Source organism: Mirounga leonina, unplaced genomic scaffold, assembly GCF_011800145.1.
Source record: "Mirounga leonina isolate KUSES-001 unplaced genomic scaffold, KU_Mleo_1.0 Mir_153, whole genome shotgun sequence".
Lineage (NCBI taxonomy): Eukaryota > Metazoa > Chordata > Mammalia > Carnivora > Phocidae > Mirounga > Mirounga leonina.
Genome location: NW_023270387.1, coordinates 29,135,003 through 29,158,584, shown reverse-complemented (window position 1 = coordinate 29,158,584; position 23,582 = coordinate 29,135,003). Strand labels below are relative to the sequence as shown.

At 43.2% G+C, this 23,582-nt stretch overlaps 1 protein-coding gene across 1 annotated transcript in view; it reads right to left on the bottom strand.

Annotated features, from left to right (window-relative positions):
- Nucleotides 1–22,685, bottom strand: part of GLB1L3 (galactosidase beta 1 like 3) — a 74,943-nt gene extending 52,258 nt beyond the window's left edge. Inside the window, 9 exon segments of the mRNA XM_035009450.1 lie at nt 7,693–7,709; nt 8,658–8,739; nt 10,213–10,305; nt 13,783–13,891; nt 15,087–15,182; nt 15,741–15,809; nt 21,398–21,613; nt 21,767–21,892; nt 22,663–22,685. Of these exon segments, the coding sequence (XP_034865341.1) occupies nt 7,693–7,709; nt 8,658–8,739; nt 10,213–10,305; nt 13,783–13,891; nt 15,087–15,182; nt 15,741–15,809; nt 21,398–21,613; nt 21,767–21,892; nt 22,663–22,685 (831 nt within the window).
- Between the last annotated feature and the right edge of the window lie 897 nt (nt 22,686–23,582).

Sequence of the window (23,582 nt, the reverse complement as noted above, 5' to 3'; positions counted from 1 at the left end):
CTAATGATGTAATGTATGGGGATTAACATAAGAATAAAAAAAAAAGAATAGAATAAATCCTTAAAAGACACAAACTACCAAAACTTGCTCAAGAAGAAATAATCTAAATTATGCTACATCTATTAGAGACATTAAATTCTACATAAAAGTCTTTTTAAAAAGAAAACTTCAGGTCCAGATGGTTTCACTGGTGAATTTTACCAAACATTAAGTAAGAAATGGTATGGATTCTATAAACCTCTTCCAGAAAATAGAAAAGGAGGGAATACTTCCAAGCTCATTTTATGAGGCCAGCATTACCGATTCTAAAATAAAGACATTATAAGGAAAGAAAACCAGATTAGGAGGAAAGATGGTGGAGGAATCAGAGAACCTATTTCAACTGGTCCCTGGAATTGAGCTGGATCTCTACCAGATCACTCTGAGTACCCACGAAACCAACCTGAGATGTAAGAAGATCTGGATCTCTACAAACAGAATATTCCAGTCGGTTGGTTTTGAGGTACGAAGTGGGGAGCTGTGATTCCATGGGCAGATATTGGAGGATAAACGGCAGCAGGCAGGTGCCTGGCCATGGGGATCCTACACCGCAGGTGAGCAACAGCCTCGTGCGCTGGGGATGGGGCACAGACTTGCAGATCGGTAGCGGTGGGAAAGGACTCTAGGGCAGCCCCTGGGGCAAAAACCCGGAGTGGCGGGGTCGCGCCTACGAACTGCAGCCCCCGGGGCAGAAACCCGGAGTGGCAGGGTCATGCGAACTGGGAGCGGCTGGCGGTTTTAGAAGTACAAAGGGCAGAGACGTGCCCCGACCTGGAGGCAGGACTGGGGGCACTGCAGAGGGGTGCACAACCCAGGACGCTGCAGTTTATAGCAGCATGGACAGAAACGGAGACAATATGACCTGGAGGGCTCACTGAAGAACAGACTGCGGTCTCTCTGCGCTGAGGCAGAGGGTTGGAAATGGTCTCTTCTGCTCTGATTCACAGAAGAGATGTGGAAAGCAGCCAGGGAAAGCTGCCAGAGAACAAGAGCCCCAAAAACTGATTCCTGCTGAGCCCATCCCCCACCACAGGGGGGCAGGGCAACTCCCCCAAAGAGGGTTACCTGAGTAACAGCATGGCAGGCCCCTCCCCCAGAAGACAGGCTGGGAAAAAAGAGGCCAGCAACCCTAAGGTCCCAAGAAAACAGGTGCATCTTGCTTGGGTTCTGGTCAATAATTTGGACTCTATACATTCCCTCAAACACCCATCAACAGAATGACTAGGAGGAGGAACCCCCAAAATAGAAAAGACTCAGAGACCATGACTTATGCTGCAGATTTACAAATGGATGCAGATATAACCAAGTAGTCGGAGATGGAATTCAGGCTAGCATTTGTGAAGACAATGGCTAGAATGGAGAAATCAATTAATGGCAACATAGAGTCTCTAAGGGCAGACATGAAAGCTGAACTGGCAGAACTTAAAAACGCTATCAATGAGATCCAATCTAATCTAGATAATCTAACAGCTAGGGTAAGTGAGGCGGAAGAAAGAATTAGTGACCTGGAAGACCATTTAATAGATAAAAAAGGAAAAGAGGAGGCCAAGGAAAAACATCTCAGAATCCATGAAAATAGAATCAGAGAAATAAGTGACACCATGAAGCGTTCCAATGTCAGAATAATTGGAATCCTGGAGGGAGTGGAGAGAGAGAGATGACTAAAAGATGTATTTGAGCAAATCGTAGCTGAGAACTTCCCTAATTTGGGGAATGAAAGAAACATTCGAGTCCTAGAGGCAGAGAGGACCCCTCCCAAGATCAAGGAAAATCAAGGAAAACAGGCCAACACCCTGGCATGTAATAGTAAAACTTGCAAATCTTAGAACCAAGGAAACAATCTTAAGGGCAGTTAGGGGGAAGAGATTCCTTACGTACAAAGGGAGGAACATCAGAATAATGTCAGACCTATCCACAAAGACCTGGCAAGCCAGAAAGGCTGGCAAGACATATTCAAGGTGCTAAAGAATGCACCAAGAATACCTTATCCAGCAAGGCTGTCATTAGAATGGATGGAGAGATGCAGAGCTTCCACGACCGGCAGAAACTGAAAGAATATGTGACCACTAAGCCGGCCCTGCAAGAAATATTAAGGGGGGTTCTATAAAAGGAGGAAGACCCCAAGAGTGATATACAACAGAAATTTACAGGGACAATCTATAAATACAACATCTTCACAGGCAACATGACAATTAATTCACATCTTTCAATAATCACTCTCAACGTGAATGGCCTAAATGCTCCCATAAAATGGCACAGGGTTGCAGATTGGATAAAAAGACAGGACCCATCCATATGCTGCCTACAAAAGACTCATTTTGAACCTAAAGATACATCTAGACTGAAAGTGAAGGGATGGAGATCCATCTTCCATGCCAGCGGACCTCAAAAGAAAGCTGGGATAGCAATTCTTATATCAGAGAAATTAGATTTTAAACTAAAGTCTGTAGTTAGAGACACAGAAGGACACTATATCATTCTTAAAGGGTCTGTCCAACAAGAAGATCTAACAATTGTAAATATCTATGCCCCCAACATGGGAGCAGCCATCTACATAAGCCAACTGTTAACCAAAATAAAGAGTCATATTGATAACAATATGTTAATTGTAGGAGACCTCAATACTCCACTCTCAGCAATGGACAGATCATCTAAGCAGAAAATCAACAAGGAAACAAGAGCTTTGAATGATACACTGGACCAGATAGACCTCATAGATATTTACAGAACATTCCACCCTAAAACAACAGAATACTCATTCTTCTCGAGCGCACATGGGGAACTTTCTCCAGAACAGAGCACGTACTGGGTGACAAATCACGTCTCAACCGATACCAAAAGACTGAGATTATTCCCTGCATATTCTCAGACCATAATGCTTTAAAACTGGAACTCAGTCACAAGAAAAAATTTGGCAGAAATTCAAACACTTGGAAGCTAAAGACCACTCTGCTCAAGAATGTTTGGGTCAATGAGGAAATCAAAGAAGAACTTAAATAATTCATGGAAATCAATGAGAACAAAAACACATCAGTCCAAAACCTAGGGGATACTGCAAAGGCGGTCCTAAGGGGGAAATACATAGCCATCCAAGCCTCACTCAAAAAAATAGAAAAATCCCAAATTCACCAACTAACTCTACACCTTAAAGAACTAGAGAAAAAGCAACAAACAATGCCTAAGCCACGCATTAGAAGAGAAATCATTAAAATTAGAGCAGAAATCAATGAATTAGAAACCAGAAACACAGTAGATCAGATCAACGAAACTAGAAGTTGGTTCTTTGAAAGAATTAATAAGATCAATAAGCCACTGGCCAGACTTACCCAAAAGAAAAGAGAAAAGACCCAAGTTAATAAAATTATGAATGAAAGGGGAGAGAGCACGACTAACACCAGGGAAATAGAAACAATTATTAGAAATTATTATCAACAACTATATGCCAATAAACTGAGCAATCTGGATGAAATGGAGGCCTTCCTGGAAACCTATAAGCTGCCAAGACTGAAACAGGAAGAAATTGACAACCTGAATAGGCCAATAACCAGTAATGAGATTGAAGCAGTGATCAAAAACCTCCCAAAATACAAGAGTCCGGGGCCTGATGGATTCCCTGGGGAATTCTACCAAACATTCAAAGAAGAAATAATACCTATTCTACTGAAGCTGTTTCAAAAAATAGAAACAGAAGGAAAACTTCCAAACTCATTCTATGAGGCCAGCATTACCTTAATCCCCAAACCAGGCAAAGACCCCATCAAAAAGGAGAATTTCAGACCGATATCCCTGATGAATATGGATTCCAAAATCCTCAACAAAATCCTAGCTAATAGGATCCAACAATACATTAAAAGGATTATCCACCATGACCAAGTGGGATTTATCCCTGGGATGCAAGGGTGGTTCAACATTCACAAATCAATCAATGTGATAGAACACATTAATAAGAGGAGGGAGAAGAACCATATGGTCCTCTCCATTGATGCAGAAAAGGCATTTGACAAAATACAACATCCTTTCCTGATGAAAACTCTTCAGAGTATAGGGATACAGGGAACATTCCTCAAGTTCATAAAATCCATCTATGAAAAACCCACAGCGAATATCATCCTCAATGGGGAAAAGCTGAGAGCCTTTCCCTTAAGATCAGGAACACGTCAAGGATGCCCACTCTTGCCACTATTTTTCAACATAGTACTAGAGATCCTAGCAACAGCAATCAGACAACAAAAAGAAATAAAAGGTATTGAAACTGGCAAAGAAGAAGTCAAGCTCTCTCTTTTCTCAGACAACATGATACTTTATGTGGAAAACCCAAAAGACTCCACTCCCAAATTACTAGAACTCATCCAGCAATTCAGTAATGTGGCAGGATACAAAATTAATGCACAGAAATCAGTTGCTTTCTTATACACTAACAACGCAACTGTAGAAAGAGAAATTAGAGAAATGATTCCATTTACAACAGCACCCAAAACCATAAGATACCTCGGAATAAACCTAACCAAAGAGGTAAAGGATCTATCCTCTAGGAACTACAAAACACTCATGAAAGAAATTGAAGAGGACACAAAAAGATGGAAAAATATTCCATGCTCATGGATCGGAAGAATAAACATTGTTAAAATGCTTATGCCACCCAGAGCTATATATACCTTCAATGCCATCCCGATCAAAATTCCAATGACATTTTTCAAAGTGCTGGAACAAACAATCCTAAAATTTGTATGGAATCAGAAAAGACCCTGAATCGCCAAGGAAATGTTGAAAAAGAAAAACAAAGCTGGGGTCATCATGTTGCCTGACTTCAAGCTATATTACAAAGCTGTGATCACCAAGACAACATGGTACTGGCACAAAAACAGACATATAGACCAACGGAACAGAATAGAGAACCCAGATATGGACCCTCAGCTCTATGGTCAAATAATCTTTGACAAAGCAGGAAAAAACATGCAATGGAAAAAAGACAGTCTCTTCAGTAAATGGTGCTGGGAAAATTGGACAGCCACATGCAGAAGAATGAAACTCGATCATTGTCTAACACCATTCACAAAGATAAACTCAAAGTGGATGAAAGACCTCAATGTGAGACAGGAATCCATCCAAATCCTAGAGGAGAACATAGGCAGTAACCTCTTTGACATCACCCACAGCAACTTCTTTCAAGATACATCTCCAAAAGCTAGTGAAACAAAAGCAAAAATGAACTTTTGGGACTTCATCAAGATAAAAAGCTTCTGCGGGGGAAATCGGAGGGGTAGACGAACCATGAGAGACGATGGACTCTGAGAAACAAACAGGGTTCTAGAGGGGAGGGGGGTGGGAGGATGGGTTAGCCTGGCGGTGGGTATTGAGGAGGGCACATTCTGCATGGAGCACTGGGTGTTATGCACAAACAATGAATCATGGAACACTTCATCTAAAACTAATGATGTAATGTATGGGGATTAACATAAGAATAAAAAAAATAAAAAATAAAAAGATAAAAAGCTTCTGCACAGCAAAGGAAATAGTCAACAAAACAAAGAGGCAACCCACAAAATGGGAGAAGATATTTGCAAATGAAACTACAGATAAAGGGCTGGTATCCAAGATCTATAAAGAACTTCTCAAACCCAACACCCAAAAAACAAGTCAAAAAGTGGGCAGAAGATATGAAAAGACACTTCTCTGAAGAAGACATACAAATGGCTAACAGACACATGAAAAAATGTTCATCATCATTAGCCATCAGGGAAATTCAAATCAAAACCACACTGAAATACCACCTTACATCAGTTAGAATGGCAAAAATTGACAAGGTAAGAAACAACAAATGTTGGAGAGGTTGTGGAGAAAGAGGAACCCTCTTACACTGTTGGTGGGAATGCAAGTTGGTACAGCACTTTGGAAAACAGTGTGGAGGTGCCTCAAAAATTTAAAAATAGAGCTACCCTATGACCCAGCAATTGCACTCCTGGGTATTTACCCCAAAGACACAGATGTAGTGAAAAGAAGGGTCATATGCACCCCAATGTTCATAGCAACAATGTCCGCAATAGCCAAACTGTGGAAAGAGCTGAGATGTCCTTCAACAGATGAATAGATAAAGAAGATGTGGTCCATATATACAATGGAATATTACTCAGCCATCAGAAAGGATGAATACCCAACTTTTACATCAACATGGATGGGACTGGAGGAGATTATGCTAAGTGAAATAAGTCAAGCAGAGAAAGTCAATTATCATATGGTTTCACTTATTTGTGAAACATAAGGAATAGCATGGAGGACATTAGGAGAAGGAAGGGAAAAATGGGGGGTGGAATTGGAGGGAGAAATGAGCCATGAGAGACTATGGACTCTGAGAAACAAACAGGGTTTTAGAGGGGAGGGGAGGGCGGATTGGTTAGCCCGGTGATGGGTATTAAGGAGGGCACGCACTGCATGGAACACTGGGTGTTATATGAAAACAATGGATCGTGGATCACCACATCAAAAACCAATGATGTATTGTATGGTGACTAACATAACATAATAAAATTTAAAAAAATAAAAATAAAAATAAAAATAAATAAATAAATTTTTAAAAATAATAGTAATTTAAAATTTAAAAAAAATTTTAAAAGTGACAAGAGAAAAAGAACCAACAACAAAAAAAAGAGACTTACTACAGCCATTAAAAAATAGATAGCCATGGAGCCAGCCCTGGCAGAGTCCCTTCCATGTACTAGGTCAGAAGATGTGTAGAAATTAGTGAGAAGAGGAAATAAGATTAATTTGTTCTTTAATTAAAACTTGTGTAGGAGGGTGTAAGGCAGAGGAAGCACCTCGGGAGGCTCTGGCCACGTGAGCAGTGCACCCCTTACTTTGCAGTACTGAAGAAGGCTTTCCTGCCTAAGGGAGAAGAGCAGTGTGGGCTGAGCCTGGAAAGGAAGACTGCATCAGGTCATACCAGGCCTCGCCAGCCATGGCACCAGCTTTGGATATTATCCTGGGCACAAAGGAGACCCAGGAAAGTGTGTTAAGCAGAGGAAACCATAATCAGTTTGGTCTTTAAGAGCTCAATCTAGCTGTTCTGTGAAGAAGGGATATAATTCCCAAAGGCACGGACCATGATTTGTCCATCTTTGAAACTATCACAAGGGACAACCCACTGAGAGGAAATAGGAACTACTCCATCCATGGTTGTTAATGAATTCATGTACAACAGTTTTTCACTTCCATAATTTGCAGTCTGGCTAAAATAGGCTGACTCCAGCAAAGCTAGTTATGAGTCCTCTCTCAGCAATGTATATAGCCAATTTCTGAGCTCTGTCCTTGCAGAGAAAAAGGAACATCATCTCCCTTTGATTTACCCCACATAATCCCCTCACTTTCCCTCTAGTCATCTCCATGAGGTGCTTCACTAACAGTGGTGATGGAAGCAGGACTTCCTCTTCATTCCCCATGACAAAAGGCATAAACTCCCCAAATTGCTTTGGAACCTAGCTGAGGCCTTGGGGGTGGAAGGAAGCAGGAGTTACCTTGCCAGGCCTGTTCTCATTGAACACCAGCTGCACAGGCTAGGGAGGATTGGGCAGGCAAAGGAGCAAAGACTCTTCATCTCTAAGACATCCTTACCTGCAGGAGGGAAAGCTGCTCGAAAGCACTCTTCTCAAATGTGTTCACATTGATGGTGGCCAGAACTATAGAGAGAAGAGACAGGTGCTGCATGAGGTACTGTGCCAGTGCCACCAGGGGATAGCTGGAGGCCCTGGCACACAGAAGGAAGGTGTGCTAATTAGTAATGATAATGAGACACTACTTATATTCCACTTTGCAAAGTACAAAGGGCTGCCATATAAGTCCTCACATCACTAGACACTTGCAAGGACAATGCAAGATAAGAAGGGCAGTTAAAATTAACCACATTTTGTGTAGAGAAGTAGAACAGGCCAAGACCATACAATTTGATTAGACCTAGGAACTGAAAACAAGTCTCCTGACCCAAGTTCAGCACACTTCCCATTGTACCATAATAGTGAGGGGAAGAGCCACCAAAAAGGAGGGGAAAACAGCAATATATGGAAGTAACTGGTCTTGAACTGAGGACTACCTGACAGATACTCCCTCGGACTCAAATGGCTGCTGATAATACCATGGTCATTTCCCTCACTATCATCACCTTATGATTCTGGTCTGAACTGTTCTGTTACTTCACCCTCTAGGATGAACTCAGAGTCCACAGTGAGTTTCCAGCTATAAGATCCCAGGACTAGAACTTGGCCTAGGCCATCTTCCTGACACACGTCTATCTTCTGTTTCTCCATGTGGCTCTCCACATTGGTGGAGAAGACCGGGATTCTAAGCCATGCCCAGCACCAATCCAGATTCTTAGCCCACGGAAAAATTATGAAAGATGGAAAAGTGTACTGAGACCAGAAGATCTCAATTATAACTCTGTTTAAAGACAACATGACTGAGGGAAAGAGTTGGGGTTGGTGTGTGAGCTCTTCACTTGGACCTTGAGTCCTTATCAGTATCAAGTTTCTGGAGTCCATTCCAATGTAGACATCTGAGATATACTTGGTTCAAGATTCAAACTGGCTGGTGAAGGGCCTCAGTTCTTCCTTAAAATAAGTCTAAATTTGTACCTCCTTTTATGTGGCCTTTTAGCACATTTTCTGTATCATCCGAGGTCACGAGCAGTTCCACAATCCCTCTTTCCAGCAGGGCCTGTTGAGAAAACTGGACAAAATGAACCTACTTCCCTTGCTCCCATGAGAAGAAGGAAGCATAAGGAAATTAGGGAAAAATATAGCTTGGGCTCACTTGGGCAATGTGTGAGCTAGAGAGAAAGGTTTGAATTTAGAGTCTGACCGTCTGCAATTCAGTAAATTAGGGGAACCCTGGTCTCTGTCCCAGCCTGTTTTGTTCCCAGGGATGACCACAAGAGCAGCTGAGTCAGGAGCTCTGACATCCATGGTCACAGTCTGAAGGGGAAAACCCCAAGGCTGACTTTTATGAGGAAGCACTTGAGGGAGACTCTAAATCCAAGAGAAAGAGAGAAGGTTTTGAAGCACTTGGTGCTTGAAGGAAAGAGGCCAAGGCTGTGGGGATCACAGATAAACTTCATAAAACTTGGGTCCTACCTGGACACTCAAAGGAAGCAAGAAAGCCTGTCATGGCTTCAGGGAAGGGGGGTGGAATCTAATTTGCAAACTGCATTTACTAAGGGCTGAGGAGCAGACAGATGACCAGAGGGCAAGAGGACCCCAGCTATGTGTCTTACATATTCACTAAGCCATGTCCAGGCCTGGCAGGGTAGTCAAGTAGTAAATTTTGAAAGTCAAGAAAAAACAATGCTAGCTGAATGAGACTGATTTGAGGGGGTCTAACGTGATGCCCCTGAGAATAGTTAGAGGGGAGGAGTCCCTCACAGAGCCTGTCCAGCCCCGGAGGCCAGAGCTCTGTGGGAGGAGCCAGGATGTCCGGGGAGCCCAGCACTGCCCTCCTCCCCCTCTTGTCACCTGCTCACTCTTCCTTGCCCAGGAGGCAGCTCTTCCCCACTGCCTTCTGGGTCGTCCCTCCCAGGGGTCTCTGTGTGGACACAGCTAACATGCGACCCCGCATTTTGCTTAGCAACCTGGGGAGGAGGTCCAGTTTACACTCGAAACTCATCAGCTTCTTCACTGTGGGAAATCAGGGATGGGAAGGGTCCTGACCCATCAGAAAGGCAACCAGGCAAGACTGCAGTTGTTCCCTGGCCTGAGACACCCCCCCCCCCTCATGGAGGAGCAAAGGCAACAGAAGAAAGAATGTTAACACTACAGGTCAGAAAGCTGCAGGATGAGAGCCGTCGTCATTAAGTTCATGAAGCATTATTTACTATGGATGTAAATTTACCAGCCCCCAGATTTAAGGAGAATTATGGGTCATAGAAATAGCAAGAGAAAGATATAATCTTTCCACATCATGTTTTATCTCCTAATAAAGTTATCTGAGTACATCTTGACAACACTGCACATTCACAGAGACACTGAACTTGATCTCACAGAGTGAGATCCAGTTTTCTCAACATAGTGATGAGACCCATAGCACCTACCACAGGGTCACCCATGCAGCAGGGCCTTGAAAATGCATGCCTATAAAAATGACAGAGTGAGGAAGGAAGCATGTAAATATGAGGACACACCAAGTGTCTCTTACCTTTTGAACATAAGGCATGTAATCTTTATCTTTGGCAAATGAACCATATTCATTCTCCACCTGCACTGCAATGATGGGGCCTCCCCTGTGGTACTGAGAAACAAGCAAATCAAGGGGAAATGTGAAGCTACGGGTGGGAAAAGCCTGGAGTTTCTGAGTTTGCTGCTAAGATCACACACCTGGTGCGGTAAGCTTTGATCCAAGTAGTTACCTCATGTTCCTTTGGTGCTCCCTCTCTTCCCCCAGGTCCTGGAGTCAATCACCTCCAGGCACTTCAGCTGTTGCACAGAGTCCTGCCTTCCCTAGACTTTGGAGATAAGCAGCTCCCACAGTTTTCCCTCTATTTCTCATACTAATTATCTGCTTAAATATGAATCTCAAACCTAAAAACTCCCATGCTTCATTGCCCACCCTATCCACTTTCCCCAGCAAATGAAAGAGGTGTTCCTTCCCCCTCCTGCCTTAGGATAATGCCACCACTCATGCGTGGAGTCTCCCTGCTTCCTACTCTCTGCCCTGTTCCCTCTACCTTCTGTACTTTCAACCTCTCCTTCCAAATCAACTGACCTCCAGCATCATGGAAACGTATTCGGAACCCTCACATTGGAGAGGGAGAGCACCCAGGACTGTTACCCCACCCACAGTTCTCTTGCTCTCCCCTTTTTAAGAGCCCTTTTTCTTAAAAGAGTTACCGGTTGTCTACACTCAATTTTCTCTGCTTTCTCACTTTTTTTTGTTTGGTTTGGTTTTTTTGCTTTGCTTTCTCACTTCGACTCCACCCCTCAAACCACCACAGTAATTCTTCCAATGCCGTCGTGCCACCTGTCACCAACAGTAACCTAGTTGAAATTATACTGACATTATAAGTTTCACTGTTTAACTTAATCTTTCAATGTCCTTCCACACTCAAGTGCAGAAGCCTCTCCATACTGAAGGCAGAGTGAGCTCTTGACAGCCTGACCACTCCACCCCCTACATGGTTCCTATTGCCTACAGAGTAAATGCCAATTTTAGAGAGAGGTATTCCGTTTTGGACAATGGGACAGAAGAGAATGAGCATGCCCCTGTGTTGGAACAGAAGAGAGTGAGCATGTGTGGTGGGTTTTCCTCTACAGCCTCATCTTTTCCCTCTTTCCCACCTTACTTTCTACTTCCAGCTCTTCAAACTCCTCCTTCTGTCTCTTGCTCTCTGATCCTTACCCATTGGATCCTCCTGACCATTGCTAATGCCTGCCCATACCTCAGGTCACTGTTTAAGTTACTTTTTCTGGAAAGCCATGCCCTGAGCCTCCCTTCCTCCCTTGTTGCTACCCTATGAGGGCTGTCCTGCACTTCTTCCACTGCAGCAACTATCCCTCATGTTGTAAGTGGTCATTTGTCTCCATGGGGCAGGAACCATGTCTGTCCTTCTCACCATTGGAAGCTTAGCTCCTACACAGCATCTGGCACATAGCAGGTGCTCAGTAATTACCCGTTAAGTGAACATAAGTATTCCACACTGATGAATTAAGAAAAATTGCTTGTATTATTGAACCATATCTTCTCCCCAACCTGGAGGGTGAGATTTCTAAAAACTGCGTCATAAATTCACGGTTGACCTTACAAAACAAACAGGGTTAGAAGGGTGAAAGTCCCAAGTGAAATAGTAAAGACACTCTAAAAATTACTTAAATGTAATAATTAAAACAAGACAACCAAATAGAAAACTCTAAAATACTAACAATTTAGTAATGATAAGCCCTATAAATTTCATTTGCACTTAAAATTCCTTGCTTTTGAAAAGTTTCCTGGGATTTCCTACCTCACGATTTCAGTGAGGTGTTTGTAAATTCGCGTTGCTTGCTGCATCTGTATTAATGATATGTGGCATTTCTACTTGTGCCTGAACTTCCAGCCAAACATCCAAAGTCTTTCTAGCTTTAAGGCTCAGAGATTTTTGCTCCTGCATCTGGTCCCACCTATTTGGCAGAAACGCAGCCAGAAACGTATGGTTTTTAGCCCTTCTGATGAAAGATGTACCTCAATTCCGCCTAAGAGACCCAGAGTTTAATCCTAACAACGATGTCTTCTTCCCCGCAGCATTGCTCATCTCTCCTAAAGCTGTACTGCAGAGACATTATTCCTAATCTGTCTTTCCCTTTATTTCCATTCCTAATCCACAGTTTCTTTTCTTTAAAATTATTCTAAGAGTAACTCATAATTCACAATTGAGAATTAGTTACAAAGGGCTAGATCTGCATCATATCCCCCCCCCAAAAAAAGAGTCTAAGATAATAAGCTATTGGTCTACTACCTAATAATTGGTTTTTATCCCCTCTCAAGTTTTATCAAGATATATGCTCTCAAAATAAGATTTATTTTTATTTAAGTAATAGCCATGCACCCCCTCTTCTTTGGAAGAGAGTTGTATTTTAAAAATCAAACATAATGACCAAACAATTGCTGCCTTGTAGACTGCAGGGTATATGTTCTTTTTTATCACAGACTGGTCTGTGTGCTGTGGGTACCTTGCATAAGATCTGGAGACTCCATGAAGAAAGGAAAATGCATGGTGTCTGTGCTCTGTGCATTCATGAAACTAAAACAAACTGGAATGTAAATAGCAATAACAAATATACTCACACAGGTACAAAATGACATATAAGCCAAGTTATGCATTATAGCATAAACTTGAAAAATCAAATGTCCATGATGATGTACTAGTTAAATGAATCACGATATATCCAAATTGTGGGATACTATGCAGATATTAAAAAGAATGGGTTTCAAAAATATATTTTTAAGTGAAAAAAAAGTTCAGTGGGAATTGTGTATTTTTTATTAAAAAGTATGCATAAATACACATACACATGTGTAAGTGTATGTATAAATAACTTGCTTCTATATGTGTAGGAAATCTCTGGAAAGACACACAAAAATCTGGCAAAATTGATTATCTTCTGAAAAGGAAATTGAATGGCTTTGGCTCAGGGTAAGAGGGGAGAATTATTTCACCATCAACTCTTTTATACTCTTTTGAGTTTTATCACCAAGGACCTGTATTAACTATTTAAAACAACAAAGATAATTTAAGAGTAAAAATAAGCAGTATGAAGGTCAGTGAGCTTAATGAATATCGAGTACATTCAGAACAATGACAACCACAAATGAACACCCTTTGTCAGTCCCTTGTACCATGTGTGTCTTTCTAGAAACCTTGGGGTAAAGGCTCTACTTAAGATGGGGGTCTAGAATTGAAAATTGCAAGAATGTCAGCTTTAATTCTCATAAAGACTGGGCATGGCCTATTCTGTGAACAAGCCAGAAAAACAATTTCCTAGAGCAAAGATAAGAAGGAAGGTACAGGAGGGGTGCCTGGGTGGCTCAGTCGGTTAAGCATCTGCCTTTGGCGCAGGTTGTGATCCCAGCGTCCTGGGATCGAGTCCCACATCGGGCTCCCTGCTCAGTGGGGAGCCTGCTTCTCCCTCTCCCTCTGCCCCTTCCCCTGCTTGTGCTCTCTCTTTCTCTCTCTCAAATAAATAAATAAAATCTTAAAAAAAAATAAAAGAAGGAACAGGAAATTTGCTTTACCTGGAGAGGAACAACTCTGGAAATCAGGTGGTCAAAATACTTATCAACTGCTTCAACAAAGCCCTTGTAGGTTGTTCTCAATATCATCTTGGGGTCTTGCAGCAACCAGCTGGGGGCCAAAGGGGACAAGCTCAGTGTCTGAGGTGGGAGGGTAGAGGTGAGGGTAAGTGGGGGTGGGGCTTTGGCAGTTTTACATCCTTTGAGCTCATGTCCATGGTCCTGGAGCACTCAGGGGTCCTGAAGGGATGGGTCCATGTCAGGTTTTTGGACCATTCTCAGAAATTTAGAAGAAAAGATACCAACTCCATCGACATGGCACTTTACAACTTACTATCAAGACTTGTACTCCCACATCTTAATGAGAGGTAGTTTAACCTTTCGTTGAATACTCTCCTCTCTTCTTGTTCAGTTCATTAAAAACATTTTTCTTGAGCACAGTGTAAACACCTTAGGCAGAGGTTGCATTTCCTCTAAGAGCTGAGACTTCCAGCACAGAGTAAGAGCTTATAAGCCAGTAAGCACACCTCCAGATCACCTGTAAAGTACTGGGCAGGGATCCAGCTAACCTGCCCCATGAACTGCTTCTCCTCTAAGGCACCCTCTTCTTCAAGGTCAGGTATTTTCTGCTCCTGAGCTGGGATGGGAAAACAAGCTCATCTTGGAGAAAAGTAATTCTTTTACCTGACAAAGGAAAGTAAAAGTGCTCACCTGGAGCAGAGCCATGGTCTAAATGGGCAGTCCTGTCAGCTTGTGACAGTAACAGAAGAGCATTCTTGAATTCTCACCCTGAACGTTAGTTGTTTGCATTGAGGGCAAGCATCACAGATGAGAGAACAGGCAAAGGAAAATAAGAGGGAAAGGAGGGGGACTGAAGGTTCTTAGTACAGAGAATTTGGTCTTCCACTGACAAACTAAGAGAAAAATCAGACATGGTTAGAACAAACCCATTCTTCAGTGTCTAAGGCTTCCCCCTATTCTTCCCACCACAGGCCAGAGTTGGGCATAGCTCCCTCCAGTGTGGAAAAAAGACTATGATCATCCTGATGCTTCCTCTCCCCCTGCACACTCTTGGCCACACACCCAGAGCACCAGCACGATGTGTCGTCTATAAAATGGGGATTACAAGAGTACCTACACCTCACCATACTACTGCAACCCCTGCCTGAGACAATGTATATAAAGCAAATAACAGTGCAAGACACAGAGGATGTGCTCAATTGTTATTAGACTGAAGTTTTATGTTTAGTAAAGCCAACAAATAAACTTTACTACAACCACAACTCTGGACTCACAGCCCCACTCACCTGGGCAAGCCCCCGAGGTCAATCTCACTGCAGATGTAGGGGCCTGGACGCAGAATCACCCACAACCCGATCTCCGCAGCCATCAGCACAAAGGCCCTAGGGAGGTCAGTGTCAGCAGCTCTCAAGACACAGAGGGGATGGTGGGGACAAGCCCAGCATCACAAGGTGGTGGAGCTGCCCAGCTCCTCTCCTCCCTCCCTTCACAGGCCCTGGGAGCTGGGTTCACACTTGCTCCCAGCCCAGGACCTTCTGCACAGCCCCACTGGGGGCATAAGGAGGAAGGGCATCAAACAGGGTATGGGGGGGTCCCAACAGTGAACCTGACCCCAACAGCCTTAGAGGGGTAACCATAGAGGGGCAACCCCTGTCCCAGCACAGATGGCTGGCCCACACTGCAAAGCAGGGCAGACACTGGGGATTAGGCACCTCTGGGCTGCAGTGAAGAGGTCTGGGCTCAGAGGAAGCAGACCCAGAACCCCAGGAGTAACAGGTTCATGGAGAACATGTGGGTCCTGAGAACAAGGCTCCCGACCTGCCTCTCTCTGGTTCTCAAAGCAGAACCAAGATGGTCCCACAGTTCCTGATCAACCCCAAGGGGCCACCTCTCTGCCTCCCCACCCCAGGCCAGGCCATAGAAGAAGCAAGAGCACTTACTCCAGGTCCAGGTTCCCAGAGAAGTCAAATTTGCCTCTTTGTGGCTCATGGAGGTTCCACGGAACATAGCTGTAATAGGGAAGGGGGAAGTACAATAAACATCTTCTGATTTCTTTCCTCTAAATTCCTAGGTCAGCCCCAAATCCATGCCAACACCTGGGATAGCTCTATTTTGGAATAAGTTGGAGTTTCTAATGGCAATTAAATACGTATTATGTAAACATTGATTATTGTCAATAGTTCCTTTCTTTATTACCCAGTTGTGGTCCAAGCTGCCAATAATCCTATGATTCTAGATTCCTTGAATTTATACATAAATTATCCCACTCACCACTCCATTCTACGTAATACCCATTAAACCTATAATGAAAAGGATAAAACCCTCGAATGCCTACATATACCCAAGAAATTTTTGCTAAGAATTAATCAAAATAAGAATAGAGGAGGACTTCCTACAAGGATAATGGAGATGCAATGAAGAAAAGTGCCAGTTTTAGATTTAGCAAGAAGGACCGTGTGAGGCACCTTCCCCCACCCCCAGGGCTGAGCCTGTAGGGACAAAGAGATACGTGTAAAATTTTTATTAGGTGCTATTTTTATTAGATGACTATCTTTTTTGTGTGTGTCACCAACAAAGTTCTTGAGTGTTGTGCCTCTAACCTCATTTTCTCATTAGCTCTGTAGTTCTTATTACACAATTTTGCACAATGTAGATTTTAATCCATATGTTGCATTGTGGTAGAACTGACTGTATTTAAGATCTTTCGTTGTGAGGAGGAATGAAAAGTTGGTTTGCTCAAGACTTAAATATGCATGATAAATTTTATAGCTATGCACTAAGAGAACAGAATGAAAAAAAAATGCTAAATGATGCTCACAAGTGACTTACTTAAAGGATATTGCTGGGAAAAGTTGAAAACAAAAAGATAGAAAATGATATAGATGAGGCAAAATTATTCTAGCAATCTTAAATAGCAGGCAAAATGGACTTTAAAGCAAAAAAAAAAAAATCCCTCACAAATAGATGTTGAGAAAAAACAAACAAACAAAAAAAACAAATAGATGTTGATAGGCATCGAATAATAAAAAAGGAAATGATCCATCAAGAAGATACAGTAATCATGACCTCATGTGGTCTATGATCATAGCTTCATGTAAAGGAGGAATTAACTGAACCAGAGAAAGGGATAAATCCATAGTCATAGTGGGAAGATTTAAAATACTTCCCTAAGAAACAAAGAAAATAACAGCAAAAACTTGTAAGGATGTAAATTTGAATAACACAAATGAAAGGCTGAATCTAAGAAATACATAGAGAACTCAGTAGCCAAAGGTAGAGCACATATATTCTTAAAAACACATGCAACAGTCGTAAAATACAAAATAAATCTCAACAAATCTCAAAAACTTACATCACATAGTCCATGATCCCAAGACAAAGACAACTACATTAGAAAATTAGGCTTTAAAAATATAAAAAGTAAAATAAATAAATAAAACAGAAGGCATATTCCCAAATAGCTGAAATGTTTGAGACCAGGTGACAAAGTATTACACAGCAAAATTTATGGGATATGTAACCAAAGCAATAATTAGAGGTACACTCATATCCCTGAATAAATATATTAGAAAATGCAAAATCCTGGAAAGAAAATGAGCTAAATATTCAACTCAGGAGACAAGGAGAAAAGAAGGAAGTGGAAGAGGAGGAGAAAGAAAGGGAGGAGAGGGTGGGGGAGGAGGAGGTAGAGGAGGAGGGGGAGGAGGAGGTAGAGGAGGAGGGGGAGGAGAGAGTAGGGGAAGAGAAGAGGAGAGGGGAGAAGGTACTAAATCAAAGAAGGTAGAAGAGAGGAAATTATGCATAACTCAGAAATAATCAACTAGAAAACAAAAAGATATAGAGAGCATTAATAAAGCTACAAGCTAGTTCTTTGAAAAAACTAAATATTTAGACAAGATTAAAAAAAAGGCCTAAATACACAATATGATGTACAACTTCCAAGAAAGAAAGGAGAATCTTTAAAAGTCCCAGTTAATCCAAAAGAAGAAAGAAAAGGAAAAAAGATCTACAGAATAAAAATAGTATATACTCTAGAAGAAAAAACAATAACCATTCAAGAAAGCTGAATCTTCACCTCACAACCACAAAAGATAGTAGTCACAGAGATTTTACAGGTGAATCTTAAGAAACATTCAGAGTAAAGAGAATTCCTTTGCAAGATAGTTTCAGAGAAGAGAAAAAAATATATAGTCACTCTATGAGTTTCCAAAAGAAGAAAGAAAAGGAGAAAAGATCTACAGAATAAAAATAGTATATACTCTAGAAGAAAAAGCAGTAACCATTCAAGAAAGTTGAATCTTCACCTCACAACCACAAAAGATAGTAGTCACAGAGATTTTACAGGTGAATTTTAAGAAACATTCAGAGTAAAGAGAATTCTTTTGCAAGGTAGTTTCAGAGAAGAGAAAAAAATATATAGTGACTTGATGAGTTTATTATAAGACTGATCAAAACTGGACGAGATACTAAGAGAAATACAATTTTAAATCAATTTCAGTTATAATCCTAAATATATATATATCTGAAATAAAACACAAATAAATCAAGTCTAGCAATCTATATGTGTTCATGTGTGTGTGCATATTCACATATTCATGTCTCGTAACCAAACAGAATTTATCCCAGAGCTGTGGATTGGTTGAATATCAGAAAAATTGTCAATATAATTTATTACTTTAATAAAGAAGTGAAGAAAAACCATATAATTTTTTCATTAGATGTAGAAAACTCTCAATAAAACTCAATGATTACTTATGATTAAATTCTTTGATTATTAGATGAGCCAATTATCAATTTACTGCCTCCCAGCTTCAGATGCAACCTTTAGTATCAGCTCTGCAGTAATGGATGCAGCCTGCCCTTGAAGCATTTTGTCCTTTGTAGCGAGTACCGTGCTTATCTTTGCCACAAGAGGACGGTGGAGAGACATTCAGGAGGAAAGGGGCATCTCTTCTGATTGCAGTGCAGGTTTTGCATTTCTATGGTCCTGCTAGGTCTTGTCAGTGGTGTAGGTGGGTCAGGACATCCGGTGGTTCTTTGTTTTTTAAATAATCAATGCATTGTAAGTATAATCCATAACAACCAGTGTAGAATTGCCCAGAAAAGCAAGGGAACTCAACTATTTTTTAATTGACATAATTATAGTTCAGATGTAAAACTTTACATTACATTACATTAAATGCCCCATAGAGTTTTGCTAACATTTTTTTTCTGCTCTTTCTCCTTCTATATTGTAAGCTTAAGCCTCTCAGGACTGCCTTTACTTTTTCCTGTTGTTTCTAATAAAATCCCACAGCTTGACCATGAAGACAACATATCCTTCTGATTGCTGGTGATAAACATCTCAGCAAGAAACAGAAAAATGAGTTCTGTCTCATAAAATGATAAAATGCCCTGCAGAGGGGACTTAACTTTACATGACTTTACAAGCAGGGTTGCAAAGTGCTCTGAACGTCATCCTCAGTCTCGAAGTCCCCAGTTATGAAAGGTGGTTGAGTTGCTTAGCTGCTGGAACCAGGTGTCTGAATTCAAAGCATAGTTCTGCTAATACTGTGTAGTCTTGGAGCAAGTGCCTGAGTTTTCTCACCTACATAAGATAATGATTACACTACTCACCATATAGTATTGATATAGTGACAATGTGAATTAATATTTTCCAGGGTTTAGAACATGCCTGGCTAAGTGTAAATACTATATACATGTTCGCTGAATAACTAAAACTGGTTGTCGTACTTTATAGTGTGGATATATGTAGATGGGGATCTCAGTGTTCTGTCAATGGCAGCATTGTTATATGAAGGGTGGGCTCCCCTGCCTTTACTCCTTTTTTTTTGTAAGATTGATTGATTGATTGATTTGACACAGAGAGAGAAACAGGTAGAGAGGGAACACAAGCAGGGGGAGCAGGAGAGGCAGAGGGAAAAGTAGGCTTCCCGCGGAGCAGGGAGCCCCATGCGGGGCTCGATCCCAGGACCCTGGGATCATGACCCAAGCTGAAGGCAGACGCTTAACAACTGAGCCATCCAGGTGCCTCAGCCTTTTTTCTCCGACTCCAAAAACACCATTCCCATGAAGTTAACCTCACGTTCTTTCCCGTGCACCTGTTACAGGGCTGCCTTCCTTGGAATGGTTTCTTGAGGCTTACCCTCTATCCCATTTTTATCGACTCCCAACTTTTTGAGCTTCAAGGCTTTTGTGGAAATAGGTTTGTTATGAAGGAATCTCCACTGTTCCTAACTCAAATGTGATTTTTGCTTCGGGCTGGTTTTCATTTGACTGGCCATCTGTGCACAGGCAGGAGGCTATGCCCGTGTGTGACCTGGGCAGCATCCTCACTCACAGCTGGGTCACAGCAAGGGTCACACCTTGAGAAGAAGGTGGGAGGAGACTCACCCTGAGGAAGCTAGTTAAGCCCTCTATACTTCTGTCATTTACCCCCCCGCACAGTGAGAATTACAGTATCCATCTCATAGGACAGCTGGTTGTGAAGATTAAGTGATTTTGTGAAGATAATTACAAAATGCCCAGCCATCAGTAGACCCTAAATACACGTTACCTTTTGTCACTATACACCTAATCATGTTAAAGATCACGCTAAATTTATCATGTTAAATGTATATTTAATCATGTTACATTTATATTTAAATTCTTATGATTGACTAAAGTAAGTTTGCATTTCTTTTTTTGCCATTAGAATTGAGTTCATATACGTGCCAGGCATTGTGATAGGCACTTTTCACATAAATAAGGTAAAGGTTTTATCTCATTTAATCATCAATACAAACTTATGAAGCAATTTTTATTTTGCCCATTTATGGACGAGGACACCAGGGCCCTAGGATGTGATGCCCTTGGAGGCAGAGCTGGGACTGAAGACAGGTCTGTCTGACCCTGCGTCCCTATGCTCTTAATCATTAAGCTACAGTATTCATTCCCTTAATGCCATTAAACTTCACTTTAGTGATACTGGTATTTCCTTTGCCGTGTCCATTTCTTTTGATACTATTATTCCTTTACAAGCTCACCTCCATATACATAAATAAAAATCGTTTTTAAAACACCATGTATTGAGGCTCCTGGGTGTCTTAGTTAAGCATCTGCCTTTGGCTCAGGTCATGATTCCAGGGCCCTGGGATTAGATGGAGCCCCACATCAGGCTCCCTGCTCAGCAGGGAGTCTGCTTCTCCCTCTGCCCCTCCCCCCAGCTTGTGTGCGCGCAGGCGCACACACACAGTCTCTCTCAAATAAATAAAATCTTAAAAAAAACCCACCATGTATTATTTATCTCTAAGTATACTTTGAGCCTTTGTCATTGAACTGAGAGCTCCTAAGGGACCCAACGACTCTCCCATTAGAGAGATTCTTGTGGCAATCACTTACTCCTTCTGTCTTGCTCTCATTAACCCCTACCCAAGGCTTTGACCACAGCAAACCAAGTGTGAGGTGTGACACTTAAGCATATAAGGCACATGCTAGAAAGGACTATTCCGAAGGTAAACCCTCAGGCGGGGGCCCCAAATCCAGAGGCTCTGCGCCTGGATGCAGGGGTTAGGAGTAGGGTAGCAAGGTCATGCAGGGCTAGAGGGCCAGCACTCACGTGGTGAGGGTGTTGAATCCACAGGCCTTCAGCTTCAGCAAGCGGTCCCTCCAGTACTCCCCGGGCACCCGGAAATAATGGATGGAGCCCCCGAAAATCAGGAACTCGTGACCCCCCAGGGTGAAGTATGGCTTACTTCCGACTCTGCTTTCAGTCTCAAGTCCCACAGATCGGTCCTTCAGCGTGAGGGGGGTCAGGTGAGACCAATTAAACATGCTGAGAGAGCGAGAGAGAAAGAGGACAGGCCGCCATAGCCTTAGCGGAAAGGGAAGTTCTTGTGGTAGGACACGCTCCGAGCATCCTGCTGCTATTATCTTCTCCAAGAAAGGAGACGCCCCCACCCCCTTCCCCCACTCAGGCAAACCGTACCGGGCTGGCTGTAGCTGTGCATTTGTGTATATAAGACGCACTTTATCTTTCACTCGGGGAGCAAAACCTGGTAAGATAAGTGGCACGAAAAAGATGCACAGGATTCTTCTCCAGGAGAGACACCAGCTGAAAAGAGAAAGAGCAATGACCAAGGGAAGGCACTGGACTCGTCAAACTGTAAGGATTAAAATGCTGCTCTAGAAGCAGGTTAGTCGCAAGAGCCACAGAGGAGGCTCACATCAAGGTAGCTCTTCTAGGCTAGCCTAATGCGCAGGGAAACTGCGGCGTTACCTGGATCCACTGAGGTCCCCTGCACCACCCCGGTGCCCCACAGCCCACCTCAGTCCCGACAGAAAGCTGAGGATAGACAGTCCTAGAAGCCCACAGCCAGGAACAGGACAGGGCGGGCGTGGGAACTGGAGAAAGGGGGTCCTAGGAAAAGGTGGAGGAGGGCTAAGGGGCTCAATGAGAGGTGGGAGCACTCAGAAAGGCTGCAGTGCCCGATCCCTGGGGCATTTTGTCACCATCCACACGCTGATTTTCTTCTCTCTGGGATAATGGAACAGACTCCCAGCAGGGCTCGAGCAGATCTAAGGTGTGGACAGAAGAGCTGGAGGACCGAAAGCTTGAAAGGCGAGTCGATGAGAAGCTCGGGCAGATAGGAAGACCCAGGGGGACGTCCCAGTCCAAAGGGGCCCTTGCTCCACGTAATGACCCGGGGCCCAGAGAAATAAATTCCTGTAGATGGCCGGCTGACTAACAGAACCGGGAGGGAGGTCTAGCAGGGCCGGGTGTTAGCGCGCTCGGGGTTACCCAGCAGACCGGCTGGGCGCGAGGACCGCGGCGCCTGGAACTGCGGGCTGCGCTGCTGGGCTGCGCTGCCGGGGCAAGGTCACCTGAAGCGCCGCGGGGTGCCCATCACGCACCGCCGGGGGGGTGGGGGGCCGAGGTCCGGCGCTGCTCCCGCCACCTCTCCGCGGACCCGGACGCCGCGCACCGGAGCCGGGGAGTCTGCCAAGCAGTGCCAAGGAGGTCTCGGGCTCTTGGGGGGCGGGGAAGGCCGAGCACCGCACCCGACCCAGCGTGTCCGAACTGCCTGTGTGCGCAGATGCCTTTCAGCTGGTGCGAGTAATGTGGGAGGGTCTTGAGCTATGGCCATGACCTTGGTTTTCCTATACTGTGTGTCACCAGCCAACTGGGAGGGAAAGGCGATAAGTGGGAGGAAAAAAGGAAAACTTTGCCTATGCGTGTTCCGCGGGCTCAGCGACTGTGGTGAGTGCCCCTCCGGCTGCAGACAGCGCGTCCAAACCAATGGATGGAGTGTGCACACAGACGAATAGTTCCAAAAGGATGGGTAAATGCCAAAATAAAGGTTCTACAGGGTGCGATAGAGGTGCAGGCGAGGGACACAGGGTACCCTGGAGGACTACAGTTTAACCAAACCGAGTCTGTAAAATAAGAGAATTATCAGAGCAAAGAAGGGAGTGCTGTTCCTATCAGTGGAACAGTTTGGAAGTATCTACATAGGTTATAAAAGAAGTACAGTTTGGAATTCTTTGGTTTCAAACTAGCAGGAGATGGGGCTGGAGAGATCAGATCAGGAGGAGGCAGGCCAGGGAGGGCAGTGGAGACAATGAACTGCTTCAGTTCAGCCTCTTTCCAGAGATTTCAAGCAGAAACTAAGTCAGATAGTAACTTTCTGGAGATCAGGAGACTGCAAGGTGTAGGCTGGATGGGAAACAGACAAGTCATCCCAATATACGTGGTGATCCCAGGATAAGGGCTGGAATTGTTCTCATGGTGGTAATATTAAGCA